The sequence below is a fragment of the Oreochromis aureus genome, linkage group 18 (genome assembly GCF_013358895.1).
Source record: "Oreochromis aureus strain Israel breed Guangdong linkage group 18, ZZ_aureus, whole genome shotgun sequence".
Lineage (NCBI taxonomy): Eukaryota > Metazoa > Chordata > Actinopteri > Cichliformes > Cichlidae > Oreochromis > Oreochromis aureus.
In genome coordinates, this window is record NC_052959.1 from 30,531,629 (window position 1) to 30,554,316 (window position 22,688).

General features: G+C 39.8%; 2 protein-coding genes across 5 annotated transcripts in view; both read right to left on the reverse strand.

Moving 5' to 3' along the window:
* Positions 1-22,688, reverse strand: part of LOC120434259 (gastrula zinc finger protein XlCGF8.2DB-like) — a 27,970-nt gene continuing 5,282 nt past the window's right edge. Inside the window, exons 1-4 of one of the 4 annotated variants that reach the window (XM_039602030.1) lie at positions 8,888-9,140; positions 6,302-6,517; positions 5,590-5,841; positions 1-2,447 (exon numbers count right to left, since the gene is read on the reverse strand). In XM_039602030.1, the coding sequence (XP_039457964.1) occupies positions 1,072-2,447; positions 5,590-5,841; positions 6,302-6,517; positions 8,888-9,050 (2,007 nt within the window). In that variant the 5' untranslated portion in view covers positions 9,051-9,140 and the 3' untranslated portion in view covers positions 1-1,071. Of the gene's footprint in view, positions 2,448-5,013; positions 5,042-5,589; positions 5,842-6,301; positions 6,518-8,887; positions 9,141-22,688 lie in introns of those variants that run through there. The other 3 variants (XM_039602031.1, XM_039602029.1, XM_039602032.1) reach the window with 3 other exon arrangements.
* On the reverse strand, positions 15,832-19,373 carry LOC120434233 (zinc finger protein 501-like). The gene is made up of 3 exons (XM_039601909.1): positions 18,584-19,373; positions 18,080-18,415; positions 15,832-16,217 (listed from the first exon to the last, which is right to left on the reverse strand). Exons 1-3 carry the CDS (start codon positions 19,101-19,103, stop codon positions 15,832-15,834), a joined length of 1,242 nt encoding a protein of 413 aa, XP_039457843.1. The 5' UTR covers positions 19,104-19,373.

Sequence of the window (22,688 nt, forward strand, 5' to 3'; positions counted from 1 at the left end):
CAACAGTTTTATTGAACATACAAGATTAAAAACAACTTAAAAGAAAGCAAAGCTCTCTAGGGTGTTCGCCATAAGCACATGGAGGCCAAAAGCCAACAAAGATAAATAAAGATGAAGACTCCCGGGGCACTTCTGAGCTCCTTTATGGGAGATGAGTCACCAGCTCCTCCTCCTTTATTATATAATTATCCATATTTTATCTTTAAAATGAATAATCTACAATCTTAAACTGGATTCATTTCCTGTCAAAATGGAACACAACACTGTTAAAATTACACATTAGTCCATATTATTATATCTCAAAACAACAGCTGGGTATCACCAGGTGTTCACATAAAAGTAGTGTAAGTTATGTTATAAATATAAATAATAAATGACCTAAAAATCTGGGTCACAAACAATACGAGAACATGGATCAACTTGTCAACATTGTCATTCCCTAAAATATTCCCATTCCATCTACAAAGCACTTCCCATTAATGTCAATCCAGTGTATAAATTTCATTTAAAAAAAAAAAAAAAAAAAAAAATCCCAACAGGAGTTCTGGCAGTGTAGTTAGCAAAAGTTAGCAAACAGTGCAAAGTTAGTCAACTGTCTTCTGCTTTAAACACCTTCAAACTGTGAACTTCAGACAAAAAAAAAAAAAAAAAAAAATGATTTCAATAAAGGCTACCTCACACGTGTAGTTGTTTTTTCAACAGATATTATCGAGTGTGTTTTGGAGAAATAGTTCTTTTTACATCATGACACTAAAAATATCTCAAGCACTGTCGAGGCCATGCCAAAGAAAATGAAGAAACTTCAGCAAAGACAAAGCCTATAAACTATAAAACAATGACGTCAGAAAAAGGTGATAAAGGTGCACACATTTTATGCTGTAAGACAAACTGTTTGTCTTGTCCATGTGTCAAAACACAAACTGAGCTTCTGAAAGCCTTTTGAAATTTTCAGTTTTCAATGATCCAAACACTGTTTATGTGTCCTACCATCACCATTTTCTAAGAATGAAACTTAGCATGTAGCATGTTTTCCTAATTGCATTTTCAACTGTACTGGAGAACTAAAATGTTTCACACAGGTGCTGCAACAATGTGTTTCTCACCTGTGTGAATTCGCATGTGCATATTTAAAATTTGTTTGAGACTAAACTGTTTCCCACAGGTGCGACAAGAATGTGGCTTCTCACCTGTGTGAATTCGCATGTGCCTATTCAAAATTTGTTTCAAACTAAATCTTTTCCCACAGGTGCTACAAGAATGTGGCTTCTCACCTGTGTGAATTTGCATGTGTGTTTTCAAATTTGATTTTACATGAAATCTTTTCCCACAAGTACTACAGCAATGTGGCTTCTCACCTGTGTGAATTCGCATGTGCCTATTCAAAATATGTTTCATACTAAATCTTTTCCCACAGGTGCTACAAGAATGTGGCTTCTCACCTGCGTGAATTCGCATGTGACTCTTCAAGTGACCCTTCTGAGTGAATCTTTTGCCACAGGTGCTACAAGAATGTGGCTTCTCACCTGTGTGAATTCGCATGTGCCTATTCAAAATTTGTTTCAAACTAAACCTTTTCCCACAGGTGCTACAAGAATGTGGCTTCTCACCTGTGTGAATTCGCATGTGACTCTTCAACTGACTCTTCTGAGTAAATCTTTTCCCACAGGTGCTACAAGAATGTGGCTTCTCACCTGTGTGAATTTGCATGTGACTCTTCAACTGACTCTTCTGAGTAAATCTTTTCCCACAGGCGCTACAAGAATGTGGCTTCTCACCTGTGTGAATTCGCATGTGACTCTTCAACTGACCCCCCTGAGTAAATCTTTTGCCACAGGTGCTACATAAATGTGGCTTCTCACCTGTGTGAATTCGCATGTGACTCTTCAACTGACTCTTCTGAGTAAATCTTTTCCCACAGGCGCTACAAGAATGTGGCTTCTCACCTGTGTGAATTCGCATGTGACTCTTCAACTGACCCCTCTGAGTAAATCTTTTGCCACAGGTGCTACATAAATGTGGCTTCTCACCTGTGTGAATTCGCATGTGACTCTTCAACTGACCCCTCCGAGTAAATCTTTTCCCACAGGTGCTACATAAATGTGCGGTCTTGCAATTTTGAACTGTCAGGCCTGATACGACTTGCTCCGACTCATTTCTGTGTGAGTTACCATCCTTGATTTCATCCTGATCTGTGACAGGAGAGTTGTGAGAAAGGAGCTGGTCACTGCTTGGTTCTGGTTCACTGTGGTTACTTGCTTCACGAGCAGGAAAAGTTGCAGTCTCCTGCTTTAGAACAAGCGGTTTTTCCTCTTGAGTGGTACGGAGTTCCTCCTGTTCCTCTTTAATCTGTGAAGGATCCTTCTGGTGTAGACTGGAGTTCTTCTCCTGGTTACAGACCTGCTGATTTGTGAGCCCATCCTCGTCCTTACAGTCATGTTGTGGAAAATCTGAAGGAACAGATCAAAAACATACATTTGAGAAATTACAAGGTAAGCTTAACCATTAGCAGGCCTCCACATGGTAAGCATATTGCTTAGATATACCTATGAAGGCATGTTGTGGGGAGAATCCGTTTTACTGCTTCAGTGAAAACCATTTTGGCTGCTCATTTACAAATTCTACAAATAATATAAACAGACCATCTACGATGAGAAAATAAAGACAATATATAATCAAACAAAAGCACAAAGTGGTATCTCTTAAATTTTGTTATCAAAGTGCACAAAACATTTAAAAGTTTATTTAAAATTAGTCAAAAACTTTACAGGACACTCACTGCAGGATTTATTTATTTATTCTTTAGATTAACCATTCATTGCCTGAAAGTTGGGGAGAATGGGAGGTAGAGCCTTCAGCTTTCAGGTCCCTCTTCTGTGGAAAAAGCTGCGGTTTGGTTTCGGAAAACAGACTCTCTCTTTAAAAAGCTCTGCTTCCCATCGTGGTGAGGCGGAAGGAAGGCACAGAAAGCAGGATAGAAGAAGAACATCGAAGTGAGCGGACAGAAAAGGTAGTGCTTAACAGGTCAGAAAGGTAAGGAGGTGCGAGGTTATGAATGGCCTTGAAGGTGAGCAGAAGCAGCTTGTAGATTATCCGGAATTTCACTGGGAGCCAGTGAAGTTCCTGAAGAACAGGGGTGATGTGCTGGTAGGAGAGAGTCCCGGTGATAATGCGAGCAGCAGAGTTCTGAACCAGTTGAATCATATGGAGGGATTTTTGGGGGAGACCATGCAAGAGAGAGTTGCAGTAGTCAATGCGGGAGGTAACAAGACTGGGCAAGAATGGATGTAGACCAGGTGAAAAGAGAAGGACGAAATCTGTTAATGTTGCGTAGATGGAAATAGGCAGAACGGGTGAGATTATTGATGTGAGATTTATAGGAAAGTGAACTGTCTAGGATGGCACCAAAGCTTTTAACTTGAGGAGAAGGGAAAATCGTGGAGTTATCGATAGTGAGTGAGAAGTGGTTTGCCTTCAAAAGGTTGGATTTGGTGCCAATAAGGAGGATTTCAGTTTTATCCTTATTGAGCTTTAGAAAGAGTAATAAAGGTAATAGTAAAACTAAGTAGCTGCCGTCATTGTTGGAAACTGGAATTGGCTGGGCCGCGCTATGAATCTTGGGATAGGTTGGGCAGTGAAGGATACACCCGACCCATCCTTCAAACCTGGAAATGAAGGACACATTTGTCGGCCGCATTTGGAGGAGTCTTCGAATTTGGACAGCCTTCATCAAGTCGCTGTAACGTAATCGGCCTACAAATGCAGCCTCCGAATGATGCTGCCCCTGACTTTGGACACAGCTACGATACCGGAAACTGCTTCTTCTTCGGGGTTTAATGGCAACTGGCATCCTTGTACATGCAGTGCTGCCATCTTCCGTTTCAGTCCGTTATTACACTCTTAAATCCTACTACTTATTCCTGCAACTTTTGGGATCTTACAAAGCTTCAAACGAAGGTTGACTATTAAATTAGTTGTCGACGATTTTGATAGTCAACGTAATCATGACTAGTCGACAAATCGTGGCAGCCCTACCTTGCAGTATAAAGCCCCTTCAGGACACTGTTGTTGGGATTACAGTGGGATGCAAAAGTTTGGGCAACCTTGTTAATAGTCATTCTTTCCCTGTATACATCGTTGTTTGGTACAATAAAAAAATGCCAGTTAAATATATCATATAGGAGACACACACAGTGATATTTGAGAAGTGAAATGAAGTTTAGTGGATTTACAGAAAGTGTGCAATAATTGTTTAAACAAAATCAGGCAGGTGCATAAATTTGGGCACTGTTGTCATTTTATTGATTCCAAAACCTTTACAACTAATTATTGGAACCCAAATTGGCTTGGTAACCTCAGTGACCCCTGACCTACATACACAGGTGAATCCAATAATGAGAAAGAGTATTTAAGGGGGTCAATTGTAAGTGTCCCTCCTCTTTTAATTTCCTCTGAAAAGTAGCAACATGGGAGTCCCAAAACAACTCTCAAATGACCTGAAGACAAAGATTGTTCACCATCATGGTTTAGGGGAAGGATACAGAAAGCTGTCTCAGAGATTTAAGCTGTCTGTTTCCACAGTTAGGAACATATTGAGAAAATGGAAGACCACAGGCTCAGTTCAAGTTAAGGCTCGAAGTGGCAGACTAAGAAAAAATCTCAGATAGACAGAAGCGACAAATGGTGAGAAGAGTCAGAGTCAACCTACAGACCAGCACCAAAGACCTACAACATCATCTTGCAGCAGATGGAGTCACTGTGCATCGTTCAACCATTCGGCACACTTTACACAAGGAGATGCTGTATGTGAGAGTGATGCAGAGGAAGCCTTTTCTCCGCCCACAGCACAAACAGCCGCTTGAGGTTTGCTAAAGCACATTTGGACAAGCAAGCTTCATTCTGGAATAAGGTGCTGTGGACTGATGAAACTAAAATTGAGTTATTTGGGCAGAACAAGGGGCGTTATGCATGGAGGGAAAAAGAACACAGCATTCCAAAAAAAACCCTGCTACCTACAGTAAAATATGGTGGTGGTTCCATCATGCTGTGGGGCTGTGTGGCCAGTGCAGGGACTGGGAATCTTGTCAAAGTTGACGGACACATGGATTCCACTCAGTATCAGCAGATTCTGGAGACAAATGTCCAGGAATCAGTGACAAAGCTGAAGCTTCTTAATTTTCTTCTCTCGTATGCTTTCATAAGGTCAGTACTGTTAGGGCAGTTAGCATTCTCTTAAAGTCTGTTTGTATGTTTTATTTACTGGTGGCCACTTGTTGGTTTATATTATGGTTAAAAAAAAGAAAGAAAGAAAAAAGAAACAACATAATTTAAAAAGATGTTTGAAACTCAAGAAGTCAGAAATTCCACCAAGCGGAGCATTTTTAAAAATCAGGGTCAAACCTATACTTCTCTATAGTTCATAAACATGGAGCAGGACAAAGACAGCGCTCTGGAAACGTCAGTTTCCTTGTTGCAGTTCGTCCTTAGATTCGTCATGTGTCTCTATAACATCTCTCTGAGGTCTCATTAGGACCCAACATGAGTTAGATTTCTTAATACAAAACTGAATCTATCCATTAAGGTTTTGCATACCTATTCTATGCAACTTTACTTCAGAGTTCCACATGATGCCCAGCTGCTGCCCGGTCCAGACGATGCCGCTTTTGGTTTCCTGCTTCAGTGCAAGCTGCTCTTCTTCCTGATTGATGGAGATTTCCTCTTGTTCCTCTTTAATCTGTGGAGGATCTTTGTCTTGCTGGTCCAGACTGGAGTTCCTCTCCTGGCTACAGACCTGCGGGTCATCCAGATCCTCATTTTCCTTACAATCATGTTGCTGTGGGAGGTCTTGACGGACACAACACATAAGAAAAAAAGTTACACTGTGAGCAGGTCTCTCAGATATGTGAGCGATATTTAAATATTCTCTCTCATGCAGTGAACAGCGAAGAATTCTGTTTACATGGAGAAAGTCATCATTTATGAGGCGTACAGCTCGCTTCTCCAACTTGGTCCTTGTGGCCAATAATCCCCAGTTTTCAGCGTCTCAACATTTTTCTACATTCTGCGTACAGTTCTGGGCCAACATGACTTAAACCTGGTGGAATTTTTTGTTTTTTATTAAACAAACAGAAGATTTGAAATCCAGTTTTTATTTTACTGTGCTAACAGAAAACATGTCTTCAGTGAGGTAGTATCCCAGGCAGTAATGCACGCCACGTGTCTTTGTGACATCATCACCTGGCCTATTGATATGAGTCATAGTCACTTCGGTATTATGAAATCTGTATATTACAGATTCACATACCTATTTTGGTCAGCCGTAATCCAGGTTTACACAAGAAATCCAGCTGTTCTCCGGTCCAGACATGAATGCCTTCATCCTCCTGCTTCAATTCAAGCTGCTCTCCTTCCTCACTGCTGCAGGTTTCCTCCCGTTCCTCTTTAGTCTGTGGAGGCTCTGGGTCCTCCTGGTTGAGACTGGAGCTCCTTTCCTGGTCACAGACCTGCTGATCATCCAGACCTTCGTGTTCAACAAAGGGACACAAGAAAATAGTGACTAATGTGATGATAAGAAAGATCAAGAAGGATGAAAAGGGGTCACCTATTGAGAATCAAGTTTATCCTTTCACGGCCTCTTACATTCTTGCAGATGTTGCCACAGAAACATTCACTCATAGTCATGTGTTCATTGGGTGATGTTGATAACCGTACAGACTTCTGGGGTCTAATTTTTAGATGTGAGTGCCAGTGATCATCACACAATGTGAATAAACAAACAACCGAACGAACAGTAGCATGATTTGAATATGATCATGAAAGCTTAAAGTACTTTAAGACGGCAGACTGGAAGTCTTTGTTTTTTGACCAATGCATTAAACTATATATTTTTAGATATAAGTTTTAACGGCCGCCATTTTCTTTCTGAGTATTTATTATATGGCGTGTTGTGGGGAAAAGCCTGTTCTTACATTTGAGTCTAAGGTTTATTTGAGCACCTGACGGCTCTTTTTTTGCTTCTCATCTATAAACTCTCTCCACAACCTTTCAAATGATTCTTCTGTAGGTGGTCGAACAGAAATGTCGTGTTTGAGTCCGTGGTGGGGACCGCTTTATGCATAATTTGCATAGCAGAGTTTTCTGATCCGTGTCAGATTTTTCATAACCAAACCATGTCCATGCTACAGGGGAGCCCTGGTTTAGGAATAACATCCTCAATTTGTTTTGACTGGTCCTTCTGTTTGGAGCTACCAGGTTCTGCCTCATCTTTATTGATAGCCAGTGAAGATGAAACCAATGAAAAAATCTTGCTGTAAATGTATTTTGCGACACCACAAAACAAATAATAGCGTATCATTTGAAACGATAGAGGTTTTAATTTGATCATTGGATATATTTCGTCACAGTGCACAGCTGTAATGTTAGCCTACTACAGGGGTTCCCAAAGTGGGGGCAGAGCCATTGCAGGTGGGCGGTATGAATGTTTATAAAAAAAAATTTAAAAAAATGCTTGGACACTGCTAGAATAATGGACAGGTTTTTTTGACGGGGCTCCCACACAAACGCAAAGCAGAGGTTGAAGCATCGCCGAATATGTTTCCAAACCAACTTCCTTCAAAGCCAAAAACTAGAAAATATGATGAAGCATATCTTGCATTTGGCTTCGCCTGCAAAACTGAGTTTTCTCCAACCTTTTCGGTGATTCAAACGCCGCTTATGCGTGTGGACAAAAGGACCAAAGGCATAGAAAAATCTGTGTTTACAAAAATACCCATGTTATTATTTTTTATCAAAGGTTTAATGTGTGAAATAACTGCAGTGGAGTTCAAAAACAAAATACGGGTGAGTGTGGTTGGTGGAAAAATTTTTTCTATACGACATTATGGTGTTCTGACAAACCATCCTACTTTGGCAAAACGTCCTACCGTAAGTAGTTTATGCACATTTCTGTTGTCACAGAGTAATTCCAGCACAAATTTAAGTAGGTATGACGGTTTGCCACTTAACTTTGCCCATCAGAGTATGTTTCTAGCTCTTATTAACAAAGGTAGGATGGTTCGCCACTGAATTTTAGGTAGTGAAGTATGCTTCTAGCTCAGATAAACAAAGGTAAGACGATTTGCCTCTTAATTGAGCTGTTAAAGCATGCTTGTAGGTCACATTCACAAAGGCAGGATGGTTTGGCACTGAATTTTATCACAGTATTTTTCTAGCTAATATTCATAAAGGTAAGACGGCTCGAAACTTAACTTCGTATTGTGCGCATGCGCAGAAACAACAGGTACGATGATTTGTCTGCACATGATTGTTTGCAGCGTTACGACCGGCTCAAAAGCCGCAACATAAAAAGGAGATGAATACCAGAGTTTTAGTGAGAAGAGGTTTTATCTTAAAATGGCATAGCAGGTTAGCTAAAATGGCCACCAAGGCAAAGACTAGTGAGCTTCCTGAAAACCTGCCTCAGGTATGTTTTTATCAACACCGGACTAGGTGGGGCCAATTAGCACCAGCTGAACATACTGAGGAGATTAGGGGCTGCAGAGGGACGTAACAGGTGGCTAGTAGCCTTCAGTTATAGCAATCATTCACACGGCAATATTACATTCATGTAGTTGTAAAAAGCATGAAAATATATCAAGTAATCCGGACCAAAGTATTCAGAATACATTATTCACATTGAGTAACTTAACGAAATATGTTACAAACTACATTTGGGCCATTAATTTGTAATCTGTAGTGGAAAACGTTTTAAAAGTAACCTTCTCAAAGCTGCACAGATATAACTGCATACACTTTACTGTGGTGTATTACTAATTTAGATCAATGCATTTAGATCATGCCCACGTGAATCACACGATGATCCCCAATCCTACATCTCCACAAATTTACACACCTGTATTGTGTGACTTTATCCCGGGTCTGATATTCAGCAGTCTTAGCTGACGGATCTCCTCCTCATACCGGACGATCGTTTTTTCAAACTCCGAGAAGATTTGTTCTGCAGCAGTAGTTAACCTCTCCTTGATAAAATCTCTCAGATGCTGAACTGAAGACATTATTGCAACAGCAACCGATACGGCCAAACCAACGTCTTCAAACTTAACTCGGGTCAACTCAGTCACTTAAATCGGGCGCTATTGCCGCTATTCTTCTTTATTGCACTTACGGTAGGCTGGAGGTATCAAAGGCGTAATACTGCCCTCATCAGGTCAGTCCAACATAAAGTCTGGTACTTTGCAGAAAACTGCAATTTTGCCATGAGATTATTAGCGATATCCTGGAATAAAGAAAGAAGAAAATACTTTGATTTAAGTTTGAGTTATTGGAAAACCCTTTAGTTTGATCCAGCATTAATCATTTAACAGAACAAATAATGCCTTCATTGATAATAGTCACTCTAAAAATAATTATAGAAAATCTTTTTAATAAACGAGGGTCTCCTGATTTCTCTGGTACGGTCCATGAAGTGGAAGTGAAATAACAATATACAAATACATTAATATAAATATACTACAGACATTTAGAGCACAGAGAAATTTAACGTATCATGTGGAGCAAATGATGACGGACAATTAGGATAAGGCTGTTGTTTTCATTTTGGTCGCCTTTCTCTTCCCCTCTGATAATAACAGCTGTGTAGTGGAAATTCATTTAGTTTGACAAACCAAACATTCCACAATTAAAAATCCACAAGCCACTGCTGCACTGAGATAATATTTTGTACTCAGGCAAAAGAAGTCCACTGTCCAAATTTGAAAGTTGCGTTTTTATGGTCTAAGAAGCTTGCAAAGAAAAGCGTCTGGACTTCTTTAAGTTGCTTGAAGACGTTTCACCTCTCATCCAAGAAGCTTCTTCAGTTCTAGGGTCAAATGGTGGAGAGTCCCACATTTAAGCCCTGTGGGAGTATACCCCCAAAGAGGGACAAAGGGACCCCCTGATGATCCTCCACCTAATCACATGAGCCAAGGTGTGAAAACGGGTGTGGGTCACAATCAGCCAGGGTTTCGGGTGAGCTCATTGTGAAACCTAGCCCCACCCTATCATGTGATTTCCTGAGGTAAGATGGCCCAGGGTGTGAGTGGGCGTTAAGGCGCCTGGGAATGGATCTCAAAACTGGATTATAGATGGCCGACAGTTGGTGTCGTAAGCCACCGCCTCTGTGCAAAATGGTCGCTCACAGTGGACATACAGTGGCTTGCAAAAGTATTCGCCCCCTTGAACTTTTCCACATTTTGTCACATTACAGCCACAAACATGAATCAATTTTATTGGAATTCCACGTGAAAGACCAATACAAAGTGGTGTACACGTGAGAAGTGGAACGAAAATCATACATGATTCCAAACATTTTTTACAAATAAATAACTGAAAAGTGGGGTGTACGTAATTATTCAGCCCCCTGAGTCAATACTTTGTAGAACCACCTTTTGCTGCAATTACAGCTGCCATTTCACTGCAGGGCAACCTGCATGTGGCGAATAAAGCCTTGATTGATTGATTGATTGATTGAACAGCAGGTTTCAGATCTTGCCACAGATTCTCGATTGGATTTAGATCTGGACTTTGACTGGGCCATTCTAACACATGGATATGTTATGTTTAGGGTCATTGTCCTACTGGAAGGTGAACCTCCGCCCCAGTCTCAAGCCTTTTGCAGACTCCAAGAGGTTTTCTTCCAAGATTGCCCTGTATTTGGCTCCATCCTCCAGCTTCCCATCAACTCTGACCAGCTTCCCTGTCCCTGCTGAAGAGAAGCACCCCCAGAGCATGATGCTGCCACCACCATATTTGACAGTGGGGATGGTGTGTTCAGAGTGATGTGCAGTGTTAGCTTTCCGCAACACATAGCGTTTTGCATTTTGGCCAAAAAGTTCAATTTTGGTCTCATTTGACCAGAGCACCTTCTTCCACATGTTTGCTGTGTCCCTCACATGGCTTGTGGCAAACTGCAAACGGGACTTCTTATGGTTTCCTGTTAACAATGGCTTTCTTCTTGCCACTCTTCCATAAAGGCCATGTTGAGCTAGTTAATAGGTATGCCCTCATTGTCATCTGTTGTGATTTTATTTTGAAAGGATGCTTCCTGTTATGCTGCGGAGTATGCGCGAGAGTTCAATAAACAAAGTCACCTTTTGGTGTGAATGTTCCGGTAAAAGCCAATGCCCCACGTGTGATTATTCCTCCATCTAGATATTAAGTACCTTCAATATTCATGCAGATTCTGCTGGAAGACCCGTCTCTGCTAACAGGCCAACTTTGTGCAGTGCACGACTAATAGTTGTCCTATGGACAGATTCCTCCACCTGAGCTGTAGATCTCTGCAGCTCGTCCAGAGTCACCATGGGCCTCTTGGCTGCATTTCTGATCAGCGCTCTCCTTGTTCGGCCTGTGAGTTTAGGTGGACGGCCTTGTCTTGGTAGATTTACAACTGTGCCATACTCGTTCCATTTCTGAATGATCGCTTGAACAGTGCTCCATGGGATGTTCAAGGCTTGCGAAATCTTTTTGTAGCCTAAGCCTGCTTTAAATTTCTCAATAACATTATCCCTGACCTGTCTGGTGTGTTCTTTGGACTTCATACTGTTGTTGCTCCCAATATTCTCTTAGACAACCTCTGAAGCCGTCACAGAGCAGCTGTACTGACATTAGATTACACAGGTGCACTCTATTTAGTCATTAGCACTATGGCGATTGTAGCTCAGGGGATTGGGAAGCTCATCTATAACCGGAAGGTTACCGGTTCGATCCACCTGGTTGCTGATCGCCGGGCCGATGGCGTGATATGGCAGCCTCGCTTCTGTCAGTCTGCCCCAGGGCAGCTATGGCTACAACTGTAGCTTGCCTCCACCAGTGTGTGAATGAATAGTGGAATTGTAAAGTGCTTTGGTTGCCTAGAAAAGCGCTATATAAATGCAATCAATTATTATTATTTGCACTAGGCAATGTCTATGGGCAACTGACTGCACTCAGACCAAAGGGGCTGAATAATTACGCACACCCACTTTTCAGTTATTTATTTGTAAAAATGTTTGGAATCATGTATGATTTTCGTTCCACTTCTCACGTGTACACCACTTTGTATTGGTCTTTCACGTGGAATTCCAATAAAATTGATTCATATTTGTGGTTGTAATGTGACAAAATGTAGAAAGGTTCAATGGGGCCAAATACTTTTACAAGCCACTGTATATACATACTTATTAATCCCTAACCATGCTCAACATTCTATTGAATCCTACTATTCATTGTTACCCCTAATTCCCATTATCACTTACCCCACACAATAAACAAGGAATGAGGGAAATGTATAAACCTAGCTACAGTGATAGATATAATCTTGATACAATTTAGCATAGTTATATATACAATGGGTCATCAACTTATCAGTTTCATACTCTTCCAAAAGCAGTTTTCGAAACATCTTTATGAACTGACTAATGCCTGAACGTTGCTGTAGGTCCACAGGAAAACTGTTCAACAGTTTTACCACACAAATGGTAATACAAAATGTTTTAACCTTTGTCCGTGCTTTAAGAGTCTTCAGATTTCATTTTCCTCTCAATTCATAGTCCCCTTCTCTGTCAAAAAACACCCTCTGCACATATCCTGGTAACATATTATATCTGGCTTTGTACATAGTTTTTGCAGTTTTATATTTTATAAGATCCGTAAACTTCAGAATTTTTAATTTCAAGAACATAATGTTAGTGTGGTCCCTAAATCCTGCTTTAGTAATCATCCTGATAGCTTTTTTCTGAATTTTATATAATGGTTGAAGTGAAGTTTTGTATGTATTTCCCCGGATTTCCACACAGTATTCCAAATATGGCAGTATAAGTGAACAGTAAAGTACCCGCAGTGATTTGGAAAAATGCAAGAAATGTTTAGCTTTACTCAGTACAGAGATGCTTCTTGACAGTTTAGCTTGTATATGCTTTATGTGAGGTTTCCAGCAGATTTTGTTGTCTATTATCACATCCAGAAATTTTGTATGAGAAACTTGCTCTACTTCAACATCATTTGCTCCAGCATCTTTTTTTACAATTTCCAAATAATATAAATGTAGTTATATTCAAATTTAGTGATAACTTGTTTCTGTCAAACCATGTTTTCAGTTTAATCATTTCTGGTGTGACAATTTCCAAAAGCTGCTGTGAATTCTCTCCAGCACAAAAAAATATTTGTATCATCTGCAAATAAAATAAACTGTAATATATCAGATGTTTTACATATACCATTGATATACAGGATAAACAGTTTTGGTCCCAATACTGATCTCTGTGGAACTCCACAAACAATGTCCAGGCACTCTGATTGATATTCACCAAGCTTCACAAACTGTTGCCTGTCTCTCAAATAACTCCTGACCCACTCTAGCACCAGTCCTCTAATGCCACAGTACTCCAGTTTATCAAGTAATATTTCATGATTAATTGCGTCAAAAGCTTTTTTTTAGGTCAATGAAAACACCAACTGTGCATTGTCTATATTGGTGATATTTTCAATAAGTTCCATTAACGCCATGGATGTTGATCTGTTTGGTCTGAAACCATACTGACTGTCCACTATTATTTTATATTTATCTATAAATTTGTCAAGTCTATTAATGAAAACTTTTATTAAATTATTAAATTATTAAACCAGTATTTTTGAAAATTGTGAAAGTAGAGAAACAGGCCTGTAATTTGTGAATTGGTGTCTATCTCCATTTTTAAACAGTGGTATTATTTTAGCTGTTTTTGTTTGTGTTGGGAATTGACCAGTTTGTAGAGACAAATTGCAAATGTGTATTAAGGGTTTGGAGATGCCATCAATAACTTTCTTAACGATTTCCATATCAATGTCATCAAAGTCTGTAGAATTTTTTGTTGGTGATTTCCTGACAATATCAGTGATTTCCTTTTCTTCTACCACCTTTAAAAACATTGAATGAGGATTACGTTGAATGAGTTTAGTTTCTTTCTCTGCACAATTTCTTGTATCAGGAATTCTATCAGCCCAACACTTACAAAGAATTTATTGAACTCATTAACCACATCACTCATGTTACTAATATTTCTATCATTATTAGTGAAATACAAAGGATAATTTAACTGCCTAGAACCATTTTTAATGATGGCATTTAATGTTTTCCAAATCCCTTTAATGTTATATGTAATAATGTAGGTTAATTGGATAATCGAAATTGTCACTAGGTGTGAATGTGCGAGTGAATGTGAGTGTGAATGGTTGTCTGTCCCTGTGTGTTGACCCTGCGACAGACTGGCGACCTGTCCAGGGTGTACCCGCCGCCCGCCCTATGACAGCTGGGATAGGCTCCAGCGCCCCCAGCGACCCTGAAAAGGATAAGCGGAAGCGAATGGATGGATGGATGGATTTAATAATTTCTCATAATATTCCTTTTACATGACCTCAAAACACTACTTAATTTATTTTTATATTTTTGTATTTATTTTCAGCTTCTATACTTCTGTTCTTTATAAATTCTCTACATAAGGTATTTTTCTTTTTACATGCATTTTGTAATCCTTTTGTGATCCATGGGCACGCTGCATATATTTTGTTTGTTGCTATATTTCTTTACTGGGCTACGGCTATCATATAACAGTTTAAATTTTCCTAAAAAGTCTCATAAGCTTTATCAATATTTTTTCCTTATACACCATCTCCCATTCTTGCTTAAGTAAATTACTTTTAAATGCATTTATGGACTCCTCTGTTCTCACTCGTTTGTATTTTGTAGTATTTTCCTGTTTGACCTTCCTGTTATTGCTGTCATACACTGCAAGAACAGGTAGATGATCACTAATGTCATTAATTAGGAGACCACTTATAGATCTGTTTTCTATTTCATTCAAATATTCATTTCAAATATATTGTCTATTAAGGTTGCCGACTGTACTGTAATCCTGCTGGGCTTAGTGATCATTGGAACGAGTCCCATGCTATACATTGTATTAATAAACTCATCTGTCATACTATGTTTTTTGGAATTAATAGGTCTATGTTGAAAATCCCACAAATGAACATAACTTTTGATTTGTCTCAATAAATGTTTTATCTACCCACTCCTTAAACATTTCAATGTTAGAACCTGGTGTTCTATATATACAACTTACAATGACATTTTTCTTTTTCCATACTAATTTCTATTGTTACACACTCTAATATGTTGTCCACCACCACGGTCATTTTTTCCACTACCCTGTATTTAAAATTTTTGTCCACAAACAAAGCCACACCCCACCATTCTTATTCTTTCTGTTCATAAAATTTAGTTAATATCCGTCTATTTCAAAGTCCACTCCTTTCTCCTTATTAATCCAGGTCTCAGATACTGCAATCACACTGAATTGATGTGCAAATTTGCTTAAATAGTCTCTTATGTTGTGAAAGTTGGCATATAAACTTCTACTATTAAAGTGGATTATGGACATTTTGCAGTCAGCCTTGACAATTTTATTGAATTGTTCTTCAGCATAGTAACAGCAGGTGTTACTGGTCTTAAAAAGTTCAATTCTTGATCAATGTCCTGCTCTGTGAAGTGTGTATGTATTCCGTGTTTTGTGGTGAATTTAACTCCAGATTCTCATGATTAGCAATCCTCTGTGATAGCAGTGTATAATTCCCAGATGTAAGTTATTAGTTGACTGTGTTATAATTTAATATGTTGTGCTTTAGTTTCTGTTGTTACCTTCTTGGTTTGATGAGTGTAGATTATTTGTTCAGCTTCTTGCATTTGTGGTCCATGTGGCTTGTTATTTTTCCAGATCCTGGATGTGTTTGATGACCAGCACTTTGGCTTCCTCCAGTGTTCCGTTGAGTTTAATAAATATTTTACAGTTTGCAGTCCAGGTATTTTGAATTTTCTTTAGGTGCCGTGCTTTTCCTGGGCAGAAGGTGGCATGCCTTGATGTTATTAGAGTCCAGGTCGATCCCTTTTGACTGCAAGAAACCAGCCACCTGTTGCTCTGCAGAGCTAACATCCAGTTCTCCATGCTCTTCTTTGCTGTCAGCAGTCACGGCCCGAGCATATGACCGAGGTTTTATCTTTAGCCCCATGATGATCACATCATTTATTCTCGTGTATTGCTCCAGGTCCGTGACCCTGCTCTCCAGATAGACAATCCATTTCTCCTTCTCTGCATTCTGATTGTGAAGCGACCTTATCTCCTTGACAATGTCCAGGATATATTTCTGTTGTAGCTTGATAGCTGATGTTTCTTCAGTTAAAAAGTCCAATGACTTTTAATGTCCTCAATTTCCTCAGCTGTTGGTGTTCTCTTAAGCCCCATTTCTGAAGTAGTAGTTAATTTCAACTCACCAAAAACGCTGCTTAGTTGTTGGTGCCTGCTGGAGGATCCTAGGCCTAGAAGCTGCTGGAGGATCCTGGGCCTTTCGATAGAACAGTCCTTGTAAGTGGATATCAGGCCTTTGAAGAGCAAAATTTTGTATTTTGGTCTAGACACCAAAAATGTGATGTGGACACCAGGTCCTAAGAGGTTAATAAAGATTTTGATACAAATTGGTGTTACTGAAGCTCCCAGGGAGAGGTGTGTTATTTAATTAAAATGCATGCTAGTTTCAATTCATGTTGGGTACCTCCTAAGGAATTGTAGACCGCATTAATTAAGTCCACTGTAATGTTTAATTGGCTAACTTAATCTGAAAATACCACTGCAGATTTGTTTGAATAAACTTTTTCACGTCACTGATGGTGGTATAAAAAAAAGGAAGACATGCTCTTAGCAGACAGGGAGGTGTGTGTTCAGTGTTTGCTATTATGTGCCCCACTTTTGAGGACCTGGAAAGTGAGGACGAGAATCAAGGAAATTAGTATGATTAAGCCCCTTGAATGTGTTGAATCTTCCTGACCAGTTGCTTCATTAAAAGGCAGATCACACAAAGCCCTGTTTAACAGCTCGTTTGGAAGCACTAAGTTTTTCAAAGAGCAGCAGGATTGTGGAGTCGCATATTTGAAAGGCTTTGCAGAATTTCTTCAGGCCGGAAAGATGTTGATTCAGGCTTTTGGAACAATTTAAACCAAAACACAAAATCTACAGGAGATGATGTAAAGTTTGATGCCAACAGTTTTATTGAACATACAAGATTAAAAACAACTTAAAAGAAAGCAAAGCTCTCTAGGGTGTTCGCCATAAGCACATGGAGGCCAAAAGCCAACAAAGATAAATAAAGATGAAGACTCCCGGGGCACTTCTGACTCATCTCTCCTTTATGGGAGATGAGTCACCAGCTCCTCCTCCTTTATTATATAATTATCCATATTTTATCTTTAAAATGAATAATCTACAATCTTAAACTGGATTTACTTCCTGTCGAAATGGAACACAACACTGTTAAAATTACACATTAGTCCATATTATTATATCTCAAAACAACAGCTGGGTATCACCAGGTGTTCACATAAAAGTAGTGTAAGTTATGTTATAAATATAAATAATAAATGACCTAAAAATCTGGGTCACAAACAATACGAGAACATGGATCAACTTGTCAACATTGTCATTCCCTAAAATATTCCCTTTCCATCTACAAAGCACTTCCCATTAATGTCAATCCAGTGTATAAATTCAAACTGTGAACTTCAGACAAAAAAAAAAAAAAAAAAAAAAAAAAAGATTTCAATAAAGGCTACCTCACACGTGTAGTTGTTTTTTCAACAGATATTATCGAGTGTGTTTTAGAGAAATAGTTCTTTTTACATCAAGACACTAAAAATATCTCAAGCACTGTCGAGGCCATGCCAAAGAAAATGAAGAAACTTCAGCAAAGACAAAGCCTATAAACTATAAAACAATGACATCAGAAAAAGGTGATAAAGGTGCACATATTTTATGCTGCAAGACAAACTGTTTGTCTTGTCCATGTTTCAAAACAGAAACTGAGCTTCCGAAAGCCTTTTGAAATTTTCAGTTTTCAACGATCCAAACACTGTTTGTGTGTCCTACCATCACCATTTTCTAAGAATGAAACTTAGCATGTAGCATGTTTTCCTAATTGCATTTTCAACTGTACTGGAGAACAAAAAGGTTTCACACAGGTGCTGCAAGAATGTGGTTCTCACCTGTGTGAATTCGCATGTGCATATTCAAAATTTGTTTCAGACTAAATCTTTTCCCACAGGTGCTACAAGAATGTGGCCTCTCACCTGTGTGAATTCGCATGTGACTCTTCAACTGACCCTTCTGAGTGAATCTTTTCCCACAGGTGCAACAACAATGTGGCTTCTCACCTGTGTGAATTCGCATGTGCATATTCAAAATTTGTTTCAGACTAAATCTTTTCCCACAGGTGCTACAAGAATGTGGCCTCTCACCTGTGTGAATTCGCATGTGACTCTTCAACTGACCCTTCTGAGTGAATCTTTTCCCACAGGTGCTACAAGAATGTGGCTTCTCACCTGTGTGAATTTGCATATGTGTTTTCAAATTTGATTTTACATGAAATCTTTTCCCACAAGTACTACAGAAATGTGGCTTCTCACCTGTGTGAATTTGCATGTGCCCATTCAAAATATGTTTCAAACTAAATCTTTTCCCACAGGTGCTACAAGAATGTGGCTTCTCACCTGTGTGAATTCGCATGTGACTCTTCAACTGACCCTTCTGAGTGAATCTTTTCCCACAGGTGCTACAAGAATGTGGCTTCTCACCGGTGTGAATTCGCATGTGACTCTGCAACTGACCCTTCTGAGTGAATCTTTTCCCACAGGTGCTACAAGAATGTGGCTTCTCACCTGTGTGAATTCGCATATGACTCTTCAACTGACTCTTCTGAGTGAATCTTTTCCCACAGGTGCTACAAGAATGTGGCTTCTCACCTGTGTGAATTCGCATGTGCCTATTCAAAATTTGTTTCAAACTAAACCTTTTCCCACAGGCGCTACAAGAATGTGGCTTCTCACCTGTGTGAATTCGCATGTGACTCTTCAACTGACTCTTCTGAGTAAATCTTTTCCCACAGGCGCTACAAGAATGTGGCTTCTCACCTGTGTGAATTCGCATGTGACTCTTCAACTGACCCCTCTGAGTAAATCTTTTGCCACAGGTGCTACATAAATGTGGCTTCTCACCTGTGTGAATTCGCATGTGACTCTTCAACTGACCCCTCCGAGTAAATCTTTTCCCACAGGTGCTACATAAATGTGCGGTCTTGCAATTTTGAACTGTCAGGCCTGATACGACTTGCTCCGACTCATTTCTGTGTGAGTTACCATCCTTGATTTCATCCTGATCTGTGACAGGAGAGTTGTGAGAAAGGAGCTGGTCACTGCTTGGTTCTGGTTCACTGTGGTTACTTGCTTCACGAGCAGGAAAAGTTGCAGTCTCCTGCTTTAGAACAAGCGGTTTTTCCTCTTGAGTGGTGCACGGAGTTCCTCCTGTTCCTCTTTAATCTGTGAAGGATCCTTCTGGTGTAGACTGGAGTTCTTCTCCTGGTTACAGACCTGCTGATTTGTGAGCCCATCCTCGTCCTTACAGTCATGTTGTGGAAAATCTGAAGGAACAGATCAAAAAACATACATTTGAGAAATTACAAGGTAAGCTTAACCATTAGCAGGCCTCCACATGGTAAGCATATTGCTTAGATATACCTATGAAGGCATGTTGTGGGGAGAATCCGTTTTACTGCTTCAGTGAAAACCATTTTGGCTGCTCATTTACAAATTCTACAAATAATATAAACAGACCATCTACGATGAGAAAATAAAGACAATATATAATCAAACAAAAGCACAAAGTGGTATCTCTTAAATTTTGTTATCAAAGTGCACAAAACATTTAAAAGTTTATTTAAAATTAGTCAAAAACTTTACAGGACACTCACTGCAGGATTTATTTATTTATTCTTTAGATTAACCATTCATTGCCTGAAAGTTGGGGAGAATGGGAGGTAGAGCCTTCAGCTTTCAGGTCCCTCTTCTGTGGAAAAAGCTGCCGGTTTGGTTTCGGAAAACAGACTCTCTCTTTAAAAAGCTCTGCTTCCCATCGTGGTGAGGCGGAAGGAAGGCACAGAAAGCAGGATAGAAGAAGAACATCAAGTGAGCGGACAGAAAAGGTAGTGCTTAACAGGTCAGAAAGGTAAGGAGGTACGAGGTTATGAATGGTCTTGAAGGTGAGCAGAAGAAGCTTGTAGATTATCCGGAATTTCACTGGGAGCCAGTGAAGTTCCTGAAGAACAGGGGTGATGTGCTGGTAGGAGAGAGTTCTGGTGATAATGCGAACAGCAGAATTCTGAACCAGTTGAATCATATGGAGGGATTTTTGGGGGAGACCATGCAAGAGAGAGTTGCAGTAGTCAATGCGGGAGGTAACAAGACTGGGCAAGAATGGATGTAGACCGGGTGAAAAGAGAAGGACGAAATCTGTTAATGTTGCGTAGATGGAAATAGGCAGAACGGGTGAGATTATTGATGTGAGATTTATAGGAAAGTGAACTGTCTAGGATGGCACCAAAGCTTTTAACTTGAGGAGAAGGGAAAACCGTGGAGTTATCGATAGTGAGTGAGAAGTGGTTTGCCTTCAAAAGGTTGGATTTGGTGCCAATAAGGAGGATTTCAGTTTTATCCTTATTGAGCTTTAGAAAGAGTAATAAAGGTAATAGTAAAACTAAGTAGCTGCCGTCATTGTTGGCAACTGGAATTGGCTGGGCCGCGCTATGAATCTTGGGATAGGTTGGGCAGCGAAGGATACACCCGACCCATCCTTCAAACCTGGAAATGAAGGACACATTTGTCGGCCGCATTTGGAGGAGTCTTCGAATTTGGACAGCCTTCATCAAGTCGCTGTAACGTAATCGGCCTACAAATGCAGCCTCCGAATGATGCTGCCCTGACTTTGGACACAGCTACGATACCGAAACTGCTTCTTCTTGGGGTTTAATGGCAACTGGCATCCTTGTACATACAGTGCTGCCATCTTCCGTTTCAGTCCGTTATTACACTCTTAAATCCTACTACTTATTCCTGCAACTTTTGGGATCTTACAAAGCTTCAAACGAAGGTTGACTATTAAATTAGTCGTCGACGATTTTGATAGTCAACGTAATCATGACTAGTCGACAAATCGTGGCAGCCCTACCTTGCAGTATAAAGCCCCTTCAGGACACTGTTGTTGGGATTACAGTGGGATACAAAAGATTGGGCAACCTTGTTAATAGTCATTCTTTCCCTGTATAAATCGTTGTTTGTTACAATAAAAAAAATGTCAGTTAAATATATCATATAGGAGACACACACAGTGATATTTAAGTGAAATGAAGTTTAGTGGACTTACAGAAAGTGTGCAATAATTGTTAATAATTATAATAATTGGCAGGTGCATAAATTTGGGCACTGTTGTCATTTTATTGATTCCAAAACCTTTACAACTAATTATTGGAACTCAAATTGGCTTGGTAACCTCAGTGACCCCTGACCTACATACACAGGTGAATCCAATAATGAGAAAGAGTATTTAAGGGGGTCAATTGTAAGTGTCCCTCCTCTTTTAATTTCCTCTGAAAAGTAGCAACATGGGAGTCCCAAAACAACTCTCAAATGACCTGAAGACAAAGATTGTTCACCATCATGGTTTAGGGGAAGGATACAGAAAGCTGTCTCAGAGATTTAAGCTGTCTGTTTCCACAGTTAGGAACATATTGAGAAAATGGAAGACCACAGGGTCAGTTCAAGTTAAGGCTCGAAGTGGCAGACTAAGAAAAAATCTCAGATAGACAGAAGCGACAAATGGTGAGAAGAGTCAGAGTCAACCTACAGACCAGCACCAAAGACTTACAACATCATCTTGCAGCAGATGGAGTCACTGTGCATCGTTCAACCATTCGGCGCACTTTACACAAGGAGATGCTGTATGTGAGAGTGATGCAGAGGAAGCCTTTTCTCCGCCCACAGCACAAACAGTCGCTTGAGGTTTGCTAAAGCACATTTGGACAAGCAAGCTTCATTCTGGAATAAGGTGCTGTGGACTGATGAAACTAAAATTGAGTTATTTGGGCAGAACAAGGGGCGTTATGCATGGAGGGAAAAGAACACAGCATTCCAAAAAAAACCCTGCTACCTACAGTAAAATATGGTGGTGGTTCCATCATGCTGTGGGGCTGTGTGGCCAGTGCAGGGACTGGGAATTTTGTCAGAGTTGAGGGACACATGGATTCCACTCAGTATCAGCAGATTCTGGAGACAAATGTCCAGGAATCAGTGACAAAGCTGAAGCTTCTTAATTTTCTTCTCTCGTATGCTTTCATAAGGTCAGTACTGTTAGGGCAGTTAGCATTCTCTTAAAGTCTGTTTGTATGTTTTATTTACTGATGGCCACTTGTTGGTTTATATTATGGTTAAAAAAAAAAAAAAAAAAAAGAAAGAAAGAAAAAAGAAACAACATAATTTAAAAAGATGTTTGAAACTCAAGAGGTCAGAAATTCCACCAAGCGGAGCATTTTTAAAATCAGGGTCAAACCTATACTTCTCTATAGTTCATAAACATGGAGCAGGACAAAGACAGCGCTCTGTATGTTATAGACATTCATCAACATCTGCTTGCAACAAATCCTCTGTATCCAGTGGCCAGAGAAGATTAAAAAATGTAGTCAAGAACAAACCAGGAACCAATAGCATTACCAGTTCTGAAAGAAAGTGGTGCTGGATTGGCCACGCAATCAGGAAGTCCACCAATAAC

Coding starts and splice junctions, on each gene's coding strand:
- LOC120434233 (XM_039601909.1), bottom strand. CDS start 19,103: ATGCGAATTCACACAGGTGAGAAGCCACATTTATGTAGCACCTGTGGC. Junction 18,416..18,583: donor TCACATGCGAATTCACACAG/GTGAGAAGCCAC, acceptor AAATTCACACAG/GTGAGAAGCCACATTCTTGT. Junction 16,218..18,079: donor GCACATGCGAATTCACACAG/GTGAGAACCACA, acceptor TTTTAACTGAAG/AAACATCAGCTATCAAGCTA.